At 49.8% G+C, this 13080-nt stretch overlaps 1 protein-coding gene across 2 annotated transcripts in view; it reads left to right on the top strand.

Annotated features, from left to right (window-relative positions):
* The window catches only part of LRSAM1 (leucine rich repeat and sterile alpha motif containing 1), a 41886-nt gene that overhangs the window by 2365 nt on the left and 26441 nt on the right, over nucleotides 1-13080 (top strand). For both annotated transcript variants that reach the window (XM_060102468.1, XM_060102469.1), the window contains exons 4-10: nucleotides 334-378; nucleotides 1775-1852; nucleotides 3221-3289; nucleotides 5284-5368; nucleotides 6361-6482; nucleotides 7409-7499; nucleotides 11923-12053. In XM_060102468.1, the coding sequence (XP_059958451.1) occupies nucleotides 334-378; nucleotides 1775-1852; nucleotides 3221-3289; nucleotides 5284-5368; nucleotides 6361-6482; nucleotides 7409-7499; nucleotides 11923-12053 (621 nt within the window). The remainder of the gene's footprint in view (nucleotides 1-333; nucleotides 379-1774; nucleotides 1853-3220; nucleotides 3290-5283; nucleotides 5369-6360; nucleotides 6483-7408; nucleotides 7500-11922; nucleotides 12054-13080) is intronic.

The following is a 13080-nucleotide window of genomic DNA, read 5'->3' as shown; positions in this document are numbered from 1 at the left end:
CAGCATAGTCTTCAAGAGTCACAGAGTCTAGAAAATGTACTCACGGATTCCTAGGGCACTGGGAGAGCCTGGGATTCTCTGCCAAGCACCAGAGATCTTTCTTTTGCCTCTCATAGCGTTCCTGTTGGGGGTGGGGTGGGTGCGTGGGCAGGCAGTCACCCGATAGCTGATGGGAAGGGAGGGCTGACCACCCGAGCAGCGTTCCTCCCAGCTTTCCCCAGGCTTAGACTTATTCACCTCCTGCCCCGTCTCTCCCCAACGCGTGTGCCACTCAGAACACAAGTTAAAAACTGGCAGGAGGGAAGGCACTGATCCTTCTTTATCTTATCTTAGATTCCCTTTGGGGCTTTTGCAACATGCAAAGTTCTGCAGAAGAAGGTGAGACAGATCTTCGTTTTCAGAGAATTATTTATTGCTTGTTTGCTTGTTTGAAATCAGGCGGGAATTCTAGGAGTTGTCTTCCTGGCACAGACATCCCCCTTCTCTCTGAATCGCACCCTTTCAGTCTGCAGCAGGTGTGTTCACAGGAGAGCAGGCTTTGGCATCAGGCAGCTCTGGCTTTGCAGTCCTGGCTTCGCCCCTCCTGAATTGGGCAACTTCCTTAGGCTCTTACATCTCAGTTTCTTCATCTGAGAGGACATCTGAAATGAAGACATCCGTAGTTCTACTCTCACAGAGCTTTTATTAGAATTACAGGTGAGGTAGGTAGGCAGGTAGAAAGAGAGATAAATGCCCCGAGTATAGTGCCTGCCACATAGTAGACACTGAGTAACTGCATTGTTATTAAATAAAAACTATGGGACTTCCCTGGTGGTGCAGTGGTTAAGAATCCACCTGCCAATGCAGGGGACATGGGTTCGAGCCCTGGTCCGGGAAGATCCTACATGCTGTGGAGCACCTAAGCCTGTGCACCACAACTACTGTGCCTGTGCTCTAGAGCCCGTGAGCCATAACTACTGAAGCCCGCGTGCCTAGAGCCCATGCTCTGCAGCAAGAGAAGCCACCGCAATGAGAAGCCTATGCACTGCAACGAAGAGTAGCCCCCGCTCGCCACAACTAGAGAAAGCCTGCGTGCAGCAACGAAGACCCAATGCGGCCAAAAATTATTTATTTGTTTGTTTGTTTGTTTGTTTAAATAATAATAAAACCTACACTCATTTCATTCTGGTCACCCAGGGGAGGTTAAGAGTGGAATGAATGATTTTTCAGAAAGGCATTGCAGACTTGAATGCAGATAGGTAAGAGTATTCTAAATGAAATGTCTAAATGAAGGGAGGTAAAACGTGTTCCATACCAACAGAGCAGTGAGCTCCTTGACACTGGAGTATCCATGCAGGGGCTGCCGCCTAACAAAAACAGCAATAGATGACTCGGATTGAGCGCTGGACCACTTGCCAGCCCTGGGCTAAGTGATTTTTGTCTGTTAGCTTGTTAACCATCAGTGGCAGCCCTCAGACAGGAAGTTATTATTCTCTATTTTCCACAAGAAGATACTGAAGCTGAGGGAGGTTAAGATCAGGTCAGCTGCATGGGGATCCCTTCTCGGGATGGAAGGTAGAATTAGACCTCTAAGGTCCCTTTCACCCTGGAAACTCCAGATTTTAAGGTCAATCTGGTTCCACATTTGGAGACATCCCTTGTGACATCTGCCAGGGCAGAGAACTGGGCAGGGCGGGGCCCCTAGCAGCCTGAGCTGAGCTGGCTGCCCCGCCTCCAGCCTTCCCTCCCTGCTGCTCTTCTTCAGCCTAACATGTCAAAAATCTTTTCCACACAGGTGTTGATTGTCCACACAAATCACCTCACTTCCCTGCTTCCTAAATCCTGCAGCCTCCTGAGTCTCGCCACCATCAAGGTACTGGGGCCCTTCTCCCAGGCGTCGGGGACTCTGCATGGTGTTCCAGGTGGTAGCCAGCATCCCTGCTCCCTTCACGTGTCCTCTGTCAGAGTTTAGGCCAGACATGCCTAGTGTCATGGTGACTCTGGGGTTTAGTGAGCATGGTTTATCGGGCACCTTGTCTGTGCTTTGTGTGGGGTGCAGTTGCAAAGAGAAGCAGCCACAGGCCCTGCCCTTAGGGAGCTAGGTGGAAAGGCAAACCATAAGCTCATAGCAAGTGAGCTGGCAGAGAGCAGGGAGACCAATGGGCCCAAACAGGAAGGAACAGGAGGGACGCCAGGTGTTGTGTGGTCAGTGCGTGAAAGCTTGGTGAGCTGGGGCACCTCCCTCCCTCCTGACAGCTCCCCCAGGACAAGGACTGGGATATAGTCACAGTATATGTGAGGTGAGACCCCAGGGTGGTTCCACAGGAACATAAGCTGTGGCAGTGGGTACACACACTGGGAGAAAAGACTGGCAGCGTAGGCATCAAAGTGGTTTTTATGGCTCATGATGGTGTGCAGGGATTAGGGGTCGTTTTTACTTCTCTTCATTTTTCTGGTCCAACGTGCATTATTTTTGTAATCAGAAAAAAGATAACATTAAAAAATGTTTATGTTTATGTATATATTTCGTATATATGCATTTTATAGTACGTATGTGCACACACACACACACACATATATATATTTTGCTCATTTTCATTGTTAAAAACATTAGGAAATACAGTTAAGCATAAGGAAAAACATACAGTTTCACACTCTAGGGAACTACTATCAATATTTTATTGCATATTTGGTAGTATTTTACTATGCAAATATGTATTTATACCATGAGGCTTTTTTTTTTTTTTTTTTTTTGCGGTACGCGGGCCTCTCACTGTTGCGGCCTCTCCCGTTGCGGAGCACAGGCTCCGAACGCGCAGGCTCAGCGGCCATGGCTCATGGGCCCAGCCGCTCTGCAGCATGTGGGATCCTCCCGGACCGGGGCACGAACCCGTGTCCCCTGCATCGGCAGGCAGACTCTCAACCACTGCGCCACGAGGGAAGCCCCCATGAGGCGTTTTTAACGTGAATATCTATGCATACTCTTTTATAGCTTGCTTTTTTCACTCAACAGTAAAAATAAATATTTGATAAATAAGAGAATGAAGTGGTATGATACTTTTAGAAAGGAAATGAGATGGAATGATCATTTAGTTGGGGAGGAAGGGTCAGTGCTCCTGCTTTCAACACCAGAGGCGTGGGGCACCCCTGCCCAACCTCACCCCGTCTCTCCGGAGCCTGAAATCAGAGAGCCTTTCTCAGCAGGTGACTTCTAGGTGTTAAACTTGTTCTCCTTCTGCAGGTTCTGGATCTTCATGATAATCAGCTGACAGCCCTTCCTGATGATATAGGGCAGCTGACAGCCCTCCAGGTATGGCTTCAGGAAACAGAACACCCACCTCTGACCACCTAAGCAAGAAATGGCAGCCACACAGACCTGGAATGTTCTGGTCGTGCTCTTTCTAGCCAGGGCTGCACTTGGTGCCACCGGCTCCTCCCCCTTTGCTCTTGAGATGCCCAGTGATGGCATCAACAGAGCAGTCTGGGCTGTGGGCATCTCTCCACCCTGTTTTTGGCATGTGCTTTTGGGATTTCATCATGAGCTTCCGCCACTTTAAAGAAAAAGGGCGCCCAGAGAGTCTACCTTTTCCCAATGACGAGTTCAGCACTCTGACTCACCGTCTCTCTTCTGCTCCCTGTCAGTGGCAGCCCCTGCATTTACTGAGCGTTCACTGCATGCCAGCACCAAGCTAAGCGTTTCGTTTGCGCTGTCGATTGATTGATTCCTCACAGCCACTCTGTGAGGCAGGTGTTAGCATCATCCCCCGTTCACAGAGGAAGACGCGCTGTCCTTCACACTTAGATTAAAATCCCTTCTCTTCACTGTGCCCCATCAGACCCTGTACGCTGGGCCCTCCTGTCTTCCCAGCCTCCTTTCCTTCTCTCTCCCCTCCACTGTCTGCACTCAACTCCTAAAACCCTCTGGCCCTGTGCGCCCCACCCCCGGCAGGGCCTCTCCACAAGGCTCTTCCTTCTGCCCAAGTGGCTCTTCCTCCGTCTCAGCCCAAATGTCCCTGCGAATCCTCCCCGACCCCCCATCTAGGTGGATCCATCTTGTTCGCCTCTGTCTCGACCCGCGTATTTCCCAGAGAGCACTGATTGCGGTCTGTAATTACTAGTTATGCTCAGCTGGCTCCCCTCCCGAACTGTCATCTCTGTGCGGGCAGCGTCCTCACCTAGCGCACTGCCTCCCACGTGGAGGAGACTCAAGATGACTTGAATGAACTACCCTGCGAGGTGGGTGCTGTTATCACATTTACAGAAGAGAGAACGGGTCCAGAGGGATGACTGTAACTTGCCCAGGGTCACATGGAGGACATGTGGCTGAATAGTAGTAACTGCCCCCACTGAGAGAGAGTCACAATGAATACCTGGGTGTAGGATCTTTGGGGAATTGTTTACGTATATATTTTTGTAGAATTGCTGCATTCACTGTTTTGTAACCTTTGGATACCTGATAATAACTCGTAACCATCCTTTGGTTCATCAAATATTCATCTGCCACATTATTTTTATTTTTATTTTTTGTGGCACGTGGGCCTCTCACTGTTGTAGCCTCTCCCGTTGCGGAGCACATGCTCCAGACGTGCAGGCTCAGCGGCCATGGCTCACGGGCCCAGCCGCTCTGCGGCATGTGGGATCTTCCTGGACCAGGGCACGAACCCGTGTCCCCTGCATCGCCAGGCTGACTCTCAACCACTGCGCCACCAGGGAAGCCCTGCCACATTATTTTTAATGTGCTTCCCTTTCCATCATATCTATTCTTAATGGCTTCCTCGTGTGTCATCCTGTCAGCCTCGCTCACCTCATGATGCCACATCCTGGAGGGAGTGTGGCCTTTGGGATCCAGCGAGCCCGGGGTTTCAATCCCGGCACCACCAGCTGCCGGCCTTGAAGCCTTGGGCAGATCCCATTGCCTTTATGCAGCCCAGCTTCCTTCTGCTAACACTGGGATAACTAGGCCTCATCACATGCTGCCTCACCTGGATCCCTGAATCTGCTCGTCCCCTTCCTCCCGCCCTGATTGTGGGGCCATTGTTGGCTATTTTGTGGTCAATATAAATGATACAACCTCAGCAAGAACTAGGTTCAAAGTCTGGCTTTGCCCTCCTGGACACATGACTTCACCGCTCTGAGTCTCAGTTTTCCCATCTCTCAAATGGGATCATAACAATCTTTATCTTCCTCACAGGGCTGTCAGGAGATAGAGGTGTGTGTGGTGCCCGGATGACGCCTGGCCTGAAGCAGGGTAGACACTGTTGTCTGTGTGTGCGCATTCTCATGCTATTTTTCCCTCTTTCTTAGGTGTTGAACGTGGAAAGGAATCAACTGACGTATCTCCCACGTTCCATTGGGAACCTGATCCAGCTCCAGACCCTCAATGTGAAAGGTAGGGGCCAGGAAAACCTGTCCGTGTGACCCTTGGTCAGCTCTGGGCTGACGCAGCCGGCATCCACAGGGTGCTCCTCCTGAGAACCATTGAGCACGAGGGCAGCCAGCCCCCAGGTGTCACTCTAAACTGTCTGACTTCCTATTTAGTCCATCTGTCTTCATGGTAACCAGAGACAGGGCATCTGGAGGGTTCCTGTGACTCCTCTGAGCCAGGGCCTCTCAGGGAGGAGGGCAGACGATGTTGACAGCTAGGCCCCCGAGGCTCAGTCACTGGTGTTTAGAATGTGGTGGACGGACTGGGCGTGAGTGATTCTGAATAGCGCTTCCCGCCTCTGAAGAGCACTTCCAAATTCAGCGGTGCCGTGAGCCTCATGACAAATCCCTGAGGTAGGGAGAGGAAGGAGATCTTATCCCCAATTTACACGTGAGGAAAACGAGGCTCAGAGAGCAGTGACTTGCTCCAGACCACCCAGTGCGATAGTGACAGGCCGAGATTCTAATGCGTGCCTCCCCGTACCCCCAACTCTTTCATTTCTTGTTGGCCTTAAGCACTTTCTGTACAGAATGCCCCAGTTTACCCATTTGTAACATACAAACAATGAAAAAAATAATGGTACCCAACTTACTAACCACTTACTATGTGGTAGGCCCTGTGCTGAGCACCTCATATGCATAATCTCATTGAATCCCTCAGTATTCCTATGAGGCCAAATAGTATTACCATCCGCATTTTACAGATGAGAAACTGGTCCAGGGAGGGCGTCAGTTTTCCAGAGTCACTCAGCTAATAAGTGGTGGAATGGGAACTTGAACCCAGGTCACTGAAACTCCACTGCCATGTTTTCCCTTATGGAGTCTCAGGTTCCAGGCCCTGGCACATGCCCCAGGCTCAGAGGGGGGCACCCTCCTCCCTGGGTCCTCACGGGAGTCAGGCAGGAAGATGGTGAAGGGGTTTTGGGGTGCTGAGCCGTGCCATTGGGATCCCTCCAGACAACAGGCTGAAGGAGCTTCCAGACACCTTGGGGGAGCTTCGGAGCCTGCGTACTCTCGACATCAGTGAAAGCGAGATTCAGAGGTTGCCGCAGATGCTGGCGCACGTTCGAACCCTGGAGGTAGGTGGGGAGATGTTCTCGCCTGGGGTCCTACCTGGCCTTCCCACCGCTCCCTTCCCACATTCCTGGAGGCCTGCCCTGGCCACGGGGTGCTGGGGTCACAGAGGTCTCAATGTCCTCAGGGGCTCACAGGGCCTGAAGTGTGAACCGTTGTAATTATGTGACTTTTGCTGCCATGATGGAGGCAGGAAAACAGATTTCTAGAGTGAAGAGATAATGCCAAATCCTGATGGGGTTAATTAACATTCTATGAAAGACATGGTATTTGAGCCAGACCTTGAAAGAGGAAAAAGCTTTGGAGAAGTAGACACAGGTAACGGGGGCATTGCAGGTGGAGGAAACAGTTCAGGAAAAGGCAGGAGGTGGGAAAGCCCAGGACACATTAAGGGGAGAGCAGGGAAGCTGATGTGGTTGGAAGTTGCTGTGCCTGGAGGGTCCAGGGCATAAAGAGCCCGGGCACTGTCAGGCAGGGAGTGGCCTCAGCTTGGAGCTGCAGAAACTGAGATTCATCAGAGCAGGGGGTAGCGGGCAGGGGAAGGTGAGCACCGCGGACACTGTGTTAGTCTCCCAGGGCTACCCTAATGAAGCACTCCAGGCTGGGGAGCTTAAACAATAGACTTTTCTTCTCTCACGTTCCTGGAGGCTGGAAGTCCAAGATCAAGGTCTTGGCAGGGTTGGTTTCTTCTGAGGCCTCTCTCCTTGGCTTGTGGACGGCCGTCTTCTCCCTGTGTCCTCACATCGTCCTCCCTCAGTATGTGTCCGTGTCCTAATTTCCTCATCTTTTAAGGACACCAGTTGATACTGGATTAGGGCCCAGACAGGTGACTTTGTTTCAAACTTGATTACCTCTTTAAAGACCATACATCTTGATCGCGTTGAGCAGTGAAGTGAACGACGTATAAAGAGGGGTCCCCTTGTGTCTGCAGACTCTGAGCCTGGACGCGTCATCCATGGTCTACCCCCCACAGGAGGTGTGCGGCGCCGGCACCGAGGCCATCCAGCAGTTCCTCTGCAAAGGTAAAGCCAGGCAGCCTGCCTCCTTCACTCAGGGAGCACCAGACGTGACCCCTGGGACTGCTCTGTGCCAACCACGTGGCTGGGGGATGCCACGGTCCCTGCCTGCTCAGAGCTCTCCAGATCTGGCAGGAGAAACAGGCAAAGCAGATCGTCACGCAAGGAAGTACGATTACCGATCGTGGCTACAAGAGAGTAGAACGGGGCCCCTGGTTTAGGCTGGGCCCTCGGGGAAGGTCTTTCCAAGAAAGTGGCTCGACTGAAACCTGAGGGATGATTAGAAAAGAGAGAAGGATGTTCCTGGCAGAAGGAGGTGCACGTTGAAGGGCCTGGAGGGGCGGGGGAGTGGGAAGCATGACGGAGAGAAGGCCAGGAGGCTGGTGCACAAGTAGAGGCGAGAGGAGCAGACGAGGCTGGGGAGGGCACCCGGCCGGGATCAGACAGGAGGGGGGTTTCGTCAGATTTGCTTTTTACAAAGACCACTCCGGCCGCAGTAAAGAGGAGGGATTGGAGGAAGCAAGGATGGGCACCAGTTAGGAAGTCACTGGGGTCGTCCGGGAGAGAGGCCACCGAGGGCTGGACTTGGAGGAACGGCGAGAACCCAGGGCCACCCCTGGACTGGGTGCCAGGAGGGGAAAGCAGTACACCCAGTTACCTCCTGTCAGCCTGGATGTGCCTAATTAGGGGCTCTTGTCCACCTGTGGAAATTTTAGAACATGGCCAAGACTTGCATACATATGGTCATCTGATTTGTGACAGAGGTGCCATTGCAAAGCAGTGAGAAAGAAAAGCAAAGGTCTTTTCAATAAACAATTCAGAATCAATTGGATATTCATGTGGGGAAAAAAAAGAACATTAACCTAACCTCTTCCTTAGACAGGCAGCACTAACCATAAAAGACTGATAGATTAGATTTCGTTAAATCAAAAACTTCTCCTCTTCAAAAAACACCACATGGGGAAAGAAAAGGCAAGCCATAAAGTTGGAGTCGATGTCTGCAATGCATACCTATCCAACAAAGGACTTATTCCTAGGAGACAAAAAGAACTACAGCTCAATAAGGAAAAGCTGTTGTCAAAAGACTTGAATCGGAATTTTATAGAAGAGATTATCCAGAGGGCCAATAGTATCTGATAAAAGTGCTCAACATGGTTTTAGTCAGTTAAAAAATGCAAATTAACCCAGGGATGCAAGGATTCTTCAATATACTCAGATCAATCAATGTGATACACCACATTAACAAATTAATGTGCTCTGCAACGGGAGAGGCCACAACAGTGAGAGGCCTGCGTACCGCAAAAAAAAAAAAAAAAAAAGACATGCACCACAATGTTCATTGCAGCACTATTTACAATATCCAGGGCATGGAACCAACCTAAATGTCCATCAACAGATGAATGGATAAGGAAGATGTGGCACATATATACAATGGAATATTACTCAGCCATAAAAAGAAACAAAACTGAGTTATTTGTAGTGAGGTGGATGGACCTAGAGTCTGTCATACAGAGTGAAGTAAGTCAGAAAGAGAAAAACAAATACCGTATGCTAACACATATATATGGAATCTAAAAAAAAAATGGTACTGATGAACCTAGTTGTTGCAGGGCAGGAATAAAGACGTGGACATAGAGAATGGACTTGATGACATGGGGTGGAAGGGCGAAGCTGGGATGAAGTGAGAGTAGCATCGACATATATACACTACGGAATGTAAAATAATTAGCTAGTGGGAAGCAGCAGCATAGCAGGGAGATCGGCTGGGTGCTTTGCGATGACCTAGAGGGGTGGGACAGGGAGGATGGGAGGGAGGCTCAGGAGGGAGGGGATATGGGGACATGTGTATGCATCTGGCTGATTTGCTGTGTTGTGCAACAGAAACTAACACAGTATTGTGAAGCAATTATACTCCAATAAAAATCTATTTAAAAAAATGCAAATTAAGACTGCAAAGAAGGACTTCGCTGGTGGCATAGTGGTTAAGAATCCACCTGCCGAGGCAGGGGACATGGGTTCGAGCTCTGGTCCGGGAAGATCCCACATGCCATGGAGCAACTAAGCCCGTGCGCCACAACTACTGAGCCTGCACTCTAGAGCCCGCGAGCCACAACTACAGAGCCCAGGTGCCACAACTACTAAAGCCCGTGTGCCTAGAGCCCATGCTCTGCAACAAGAGAAGCCACTGCAATGAGAAGCCCACCACGTACCACAACAAAGAGTAGCCCCTGCTCACCGCAACTAGAGAAAGCCCACATGCAGCAATGAAGACCCAATGCAGCCAAAAATAAATAAATAAATAAATAAATAATTTTTTAAACGACTGCAAAGAAATACTTAAACCCTAAGACACCCACTAACATGGCCAAAGTTAATCTGTCAATACCAAGAATTGGGAAGATGCGGAGCAGCTGGAGCTTCCATACTCTGCCAGTGGGAGCATAAACCCGAAAGTCTTCAGAAAATTGTTGTCAGTATCTACTCAAGTTGAACATTCAAATACCCTATGACCCATTGGCTCCACACCTTGGTAGGTGCCCAAGAGAGAAATGCGTATGAACAAATGCCCAAAGCTACGTATGGAAATTCTCATAGCAGGACTATTCGTAACGTAGCAGAGTGGTAAGCTGTTTTATACTCACAAATGAGCACCACACAGCAACCAGAAAGAACAAGCTGCTGCTGTGCTCAACAAGCTGGATGAGCTCACAGATACACGTGGAGTGAGAGAAGCCAGACGCAAAGGAACTTGCACTTTTATCAGCACCTGAGCTCTGAACCAACCCTGATTCCTGCTTCTGAGAGTGTGTTCACTTTTAAACATTCATCAAGCTGTTCATGAAGATTTTGTGTTCTTTTCTGTGTGTATGTTATACTGCAGTTAAAAAGGAAAGAGAAGTTACACGTGCATCACACAACAGCTAATCAGGCCATGTATCTACCAAATTAACCTTTGAGCAGCAGGTGATTGTAATGGTCGAGCCAATGGTCGAGCTAGACCAAACCATTTATTTTAAAGTTATGCAATAGTAGGTGAACAAAAGACGTAAGGAATAACGCAGTGAACATATGTATACCTACTATACAGTTTAAAAAATAACCCAGGGACTTCCCTGGCTGTCCAGTGGTTAGGGCTTGGCGCTTTCACTGCCGGGGCCTGGGTTCATTCCCTGGTCGGGGAACCAAGATCCCACAAGCCAAGCAGTACAACCGAAAAAAAAAATCCTTCAATTTATTTAAACTGTGTAGTAGGTATATGTATGTACGTAAAATCGTTGGTTTCACTCTTTTAAAAACATAGAAGAAAAAACCCCACAGAAGATGTCATACTAGGTGATTCTATGCCCTGCTTTTTTCACTCAAGAATAGGTCTTGGGCCTTTTCCTATCCCAGAATGTGTGGATCTGCCTTGTGGTAAACTGCTGTAGAGTATTTCACATGGCAGAGCCCCATCGCTTATGTATGGAAGTTATTTCGAGTTTTCCCCTGGAATGAATGTTTTACCCCCCACCTCTCTGGCAGGCAATAGTAGGGTTGGTAGGTGTAGGAGGGACAAGCACTCTGTGTTGCCTCTGAAGAGGTTACATCAGTTTACATTCCATGAGGAGTATCTGAGAGGACTCTTCTTCCCCACAACCTGGCTAATGCTTGGTGAGATCTTTAAAAGTCTTCTAATCTGATGGGTAAACAAGAGAGCCTATTATTATTTTAGTGTAATTTCCTTGATTATTTGAATATTTTTTCATATGTCTACTGCCCATTTTTAGTATTTCTTGTGAATTGCCTATTTATATCCTTTGGTAGGGGAAAAAAGGTGGCTTTGACTACATTAAAATCTAAACAACTTTACCTCAAAAGGATACTATCATCAAAGTTAAAAAGACAAGTTACCAACTGGAAGAAGATAGTTGCAACATATATTATAGACCCAAGGTTATTAACTACAGTATATAAAGAGCACCTACAAATCAGCAGGAATAAGGCAGAATGGGCAAAGATTATGAATCCTTTCAGATGATGCAGGACACTACACAGGGCCAGAGAAGGCAAGCATCTTGCCCATACACAAGAAATTATGGGGAAAGCTGGGTCTTGGACCCAGGCTTCTTTACTAAGTTCAGGCTTTTTCCATCACCTCATTCTCATTTGGATGGTAAAGAGGCAGGTGGGGGCGGGGAGAGGGGAGGGGGCGGTGTTTATTCACTCAGCTGATGCTTATTGAGCTCTTGCCACATTTAAGGCCCAGGCGTCAGACCTGTGAGCAGCACACGAGGGCTCAGCGTCTAGCAGAGGGGTGCAGTGGACTGAGGCAGGGGTGGGACAGGATGCTGGCGGGGGTGGGGTGCTGGGTGAGAGAGGCCGGAGCGGACTGTTCTGGGTTCCGAGGTCCTCTCCTCCCTCCTGGTCAGCTAGTGTCCATCTCTTGCAGCGTCAGGGCTGGAATACTATCCCCCTTCTCAGTACCTGCTGCCAGTCCTGGAGCAAGATGGAGCCGAGAACTCTCGGGACAGCCCCAGTGGGCCCACGGACAGATTCTCCAGCGAGGAGGTAGAATGGCAGGTAAGGCGCACCTAAGTGCTGGCGTGCGGCGTTGGGGCAGGGGGTACGCAGGTGCTCTGGGCACTGGGGAGATGTTCAGAGCGTCAGCCCCCGGCTTCTATCAAACTAAAACTCACCTCCCTTCAAACCCGTGTGCTTAGAAGCTTTCACAAGGCTTCCTCGGTGGCCTCAGCCCACAAGCTCCCCAGCAGCAGCCTTGCCGTGCTCCACTCTGTCCCTGAGCCCCTCGGGGCCTTTGAACCCCTCGGCTGGAATTCTCCCCACTCACCTTCTCCCCATAACTCAGTCTCATCCTTCAGTTCCTAGTTGAAACATCACGTCCTCTGAGCAAGCCTTCCCTGACACAGCAGCCCAGTTCAGGTCTGTGCATGTTCTCAGAATGCCCTGTGCGTTTCCTTGGGAGCACCTATGTTGCTGAACTCAGGTTCAGCTGCTCGTCGTTCAGGAATCCAGTACTGAGAGACAAGTGTTGGGTAAAAGGAAAGATAGCTGTATTGGGGAAGCTGGCAATCCTGGGCGGAAGGTGGATTCGTGTCCCAAGGAACCAACTCTCCACTGTCAATCAGGGGGCAAGAGCTTTTAAAGGGGAGTTTCAGGGGTGTATAGGCAGAAGGAGGGGGCTAAATGCAGAGCAGCACTGTCAGTGCGGACAGTCTTTTTTTTTTTTTTTTTTTGCGGTACGTGGGCCTCTCACCGCTGTGGCCTCTCCCGTTGCGGAGCACAGGCTCCGGACACGCAGGCTCAGCGGCCATGGCTCATGGGCCCACTCCACGGCATGTCCTCCCGGACTGGGGCACAAACCCACGTCCCCTGCATCGGCAGGCGGACTCTCAACCATTGCGCCACCGGGGAAGCCCCTGACAGTCATCTTGAAGTTGGTTAGGTGGTGGCCTGATCAGCATCATCTTAATTGTTTTAGGTACAGTTAATTTTTAACTCCAGGGTCAGTTTGTTCCCATTTCCTTGAGATTAATTCTTGGAATTGTGTGAGTTGGAGCAGTTTGTCATGGCTACAGTCTGGTCATCA

This window comes from Mesoplodon densirostris, chromosome 6 (genome assembly GCF_025265405.1).
Source record: "Mesoplodon densirostris isolate mMesDen1 chromosome 6, mMesDen1 primary haplotype, whole genome shotgun sequence".
Lineage (NCBI taxonomy): Eukaryota > Metazoa > Chordata > Mammalia > Artiodactyla > Ziphiidae > Mesoplodon > Mesoplodon densirostris.
This window is presented reverse-complemented; position numbering and strand designations above follow the sequence as displayed.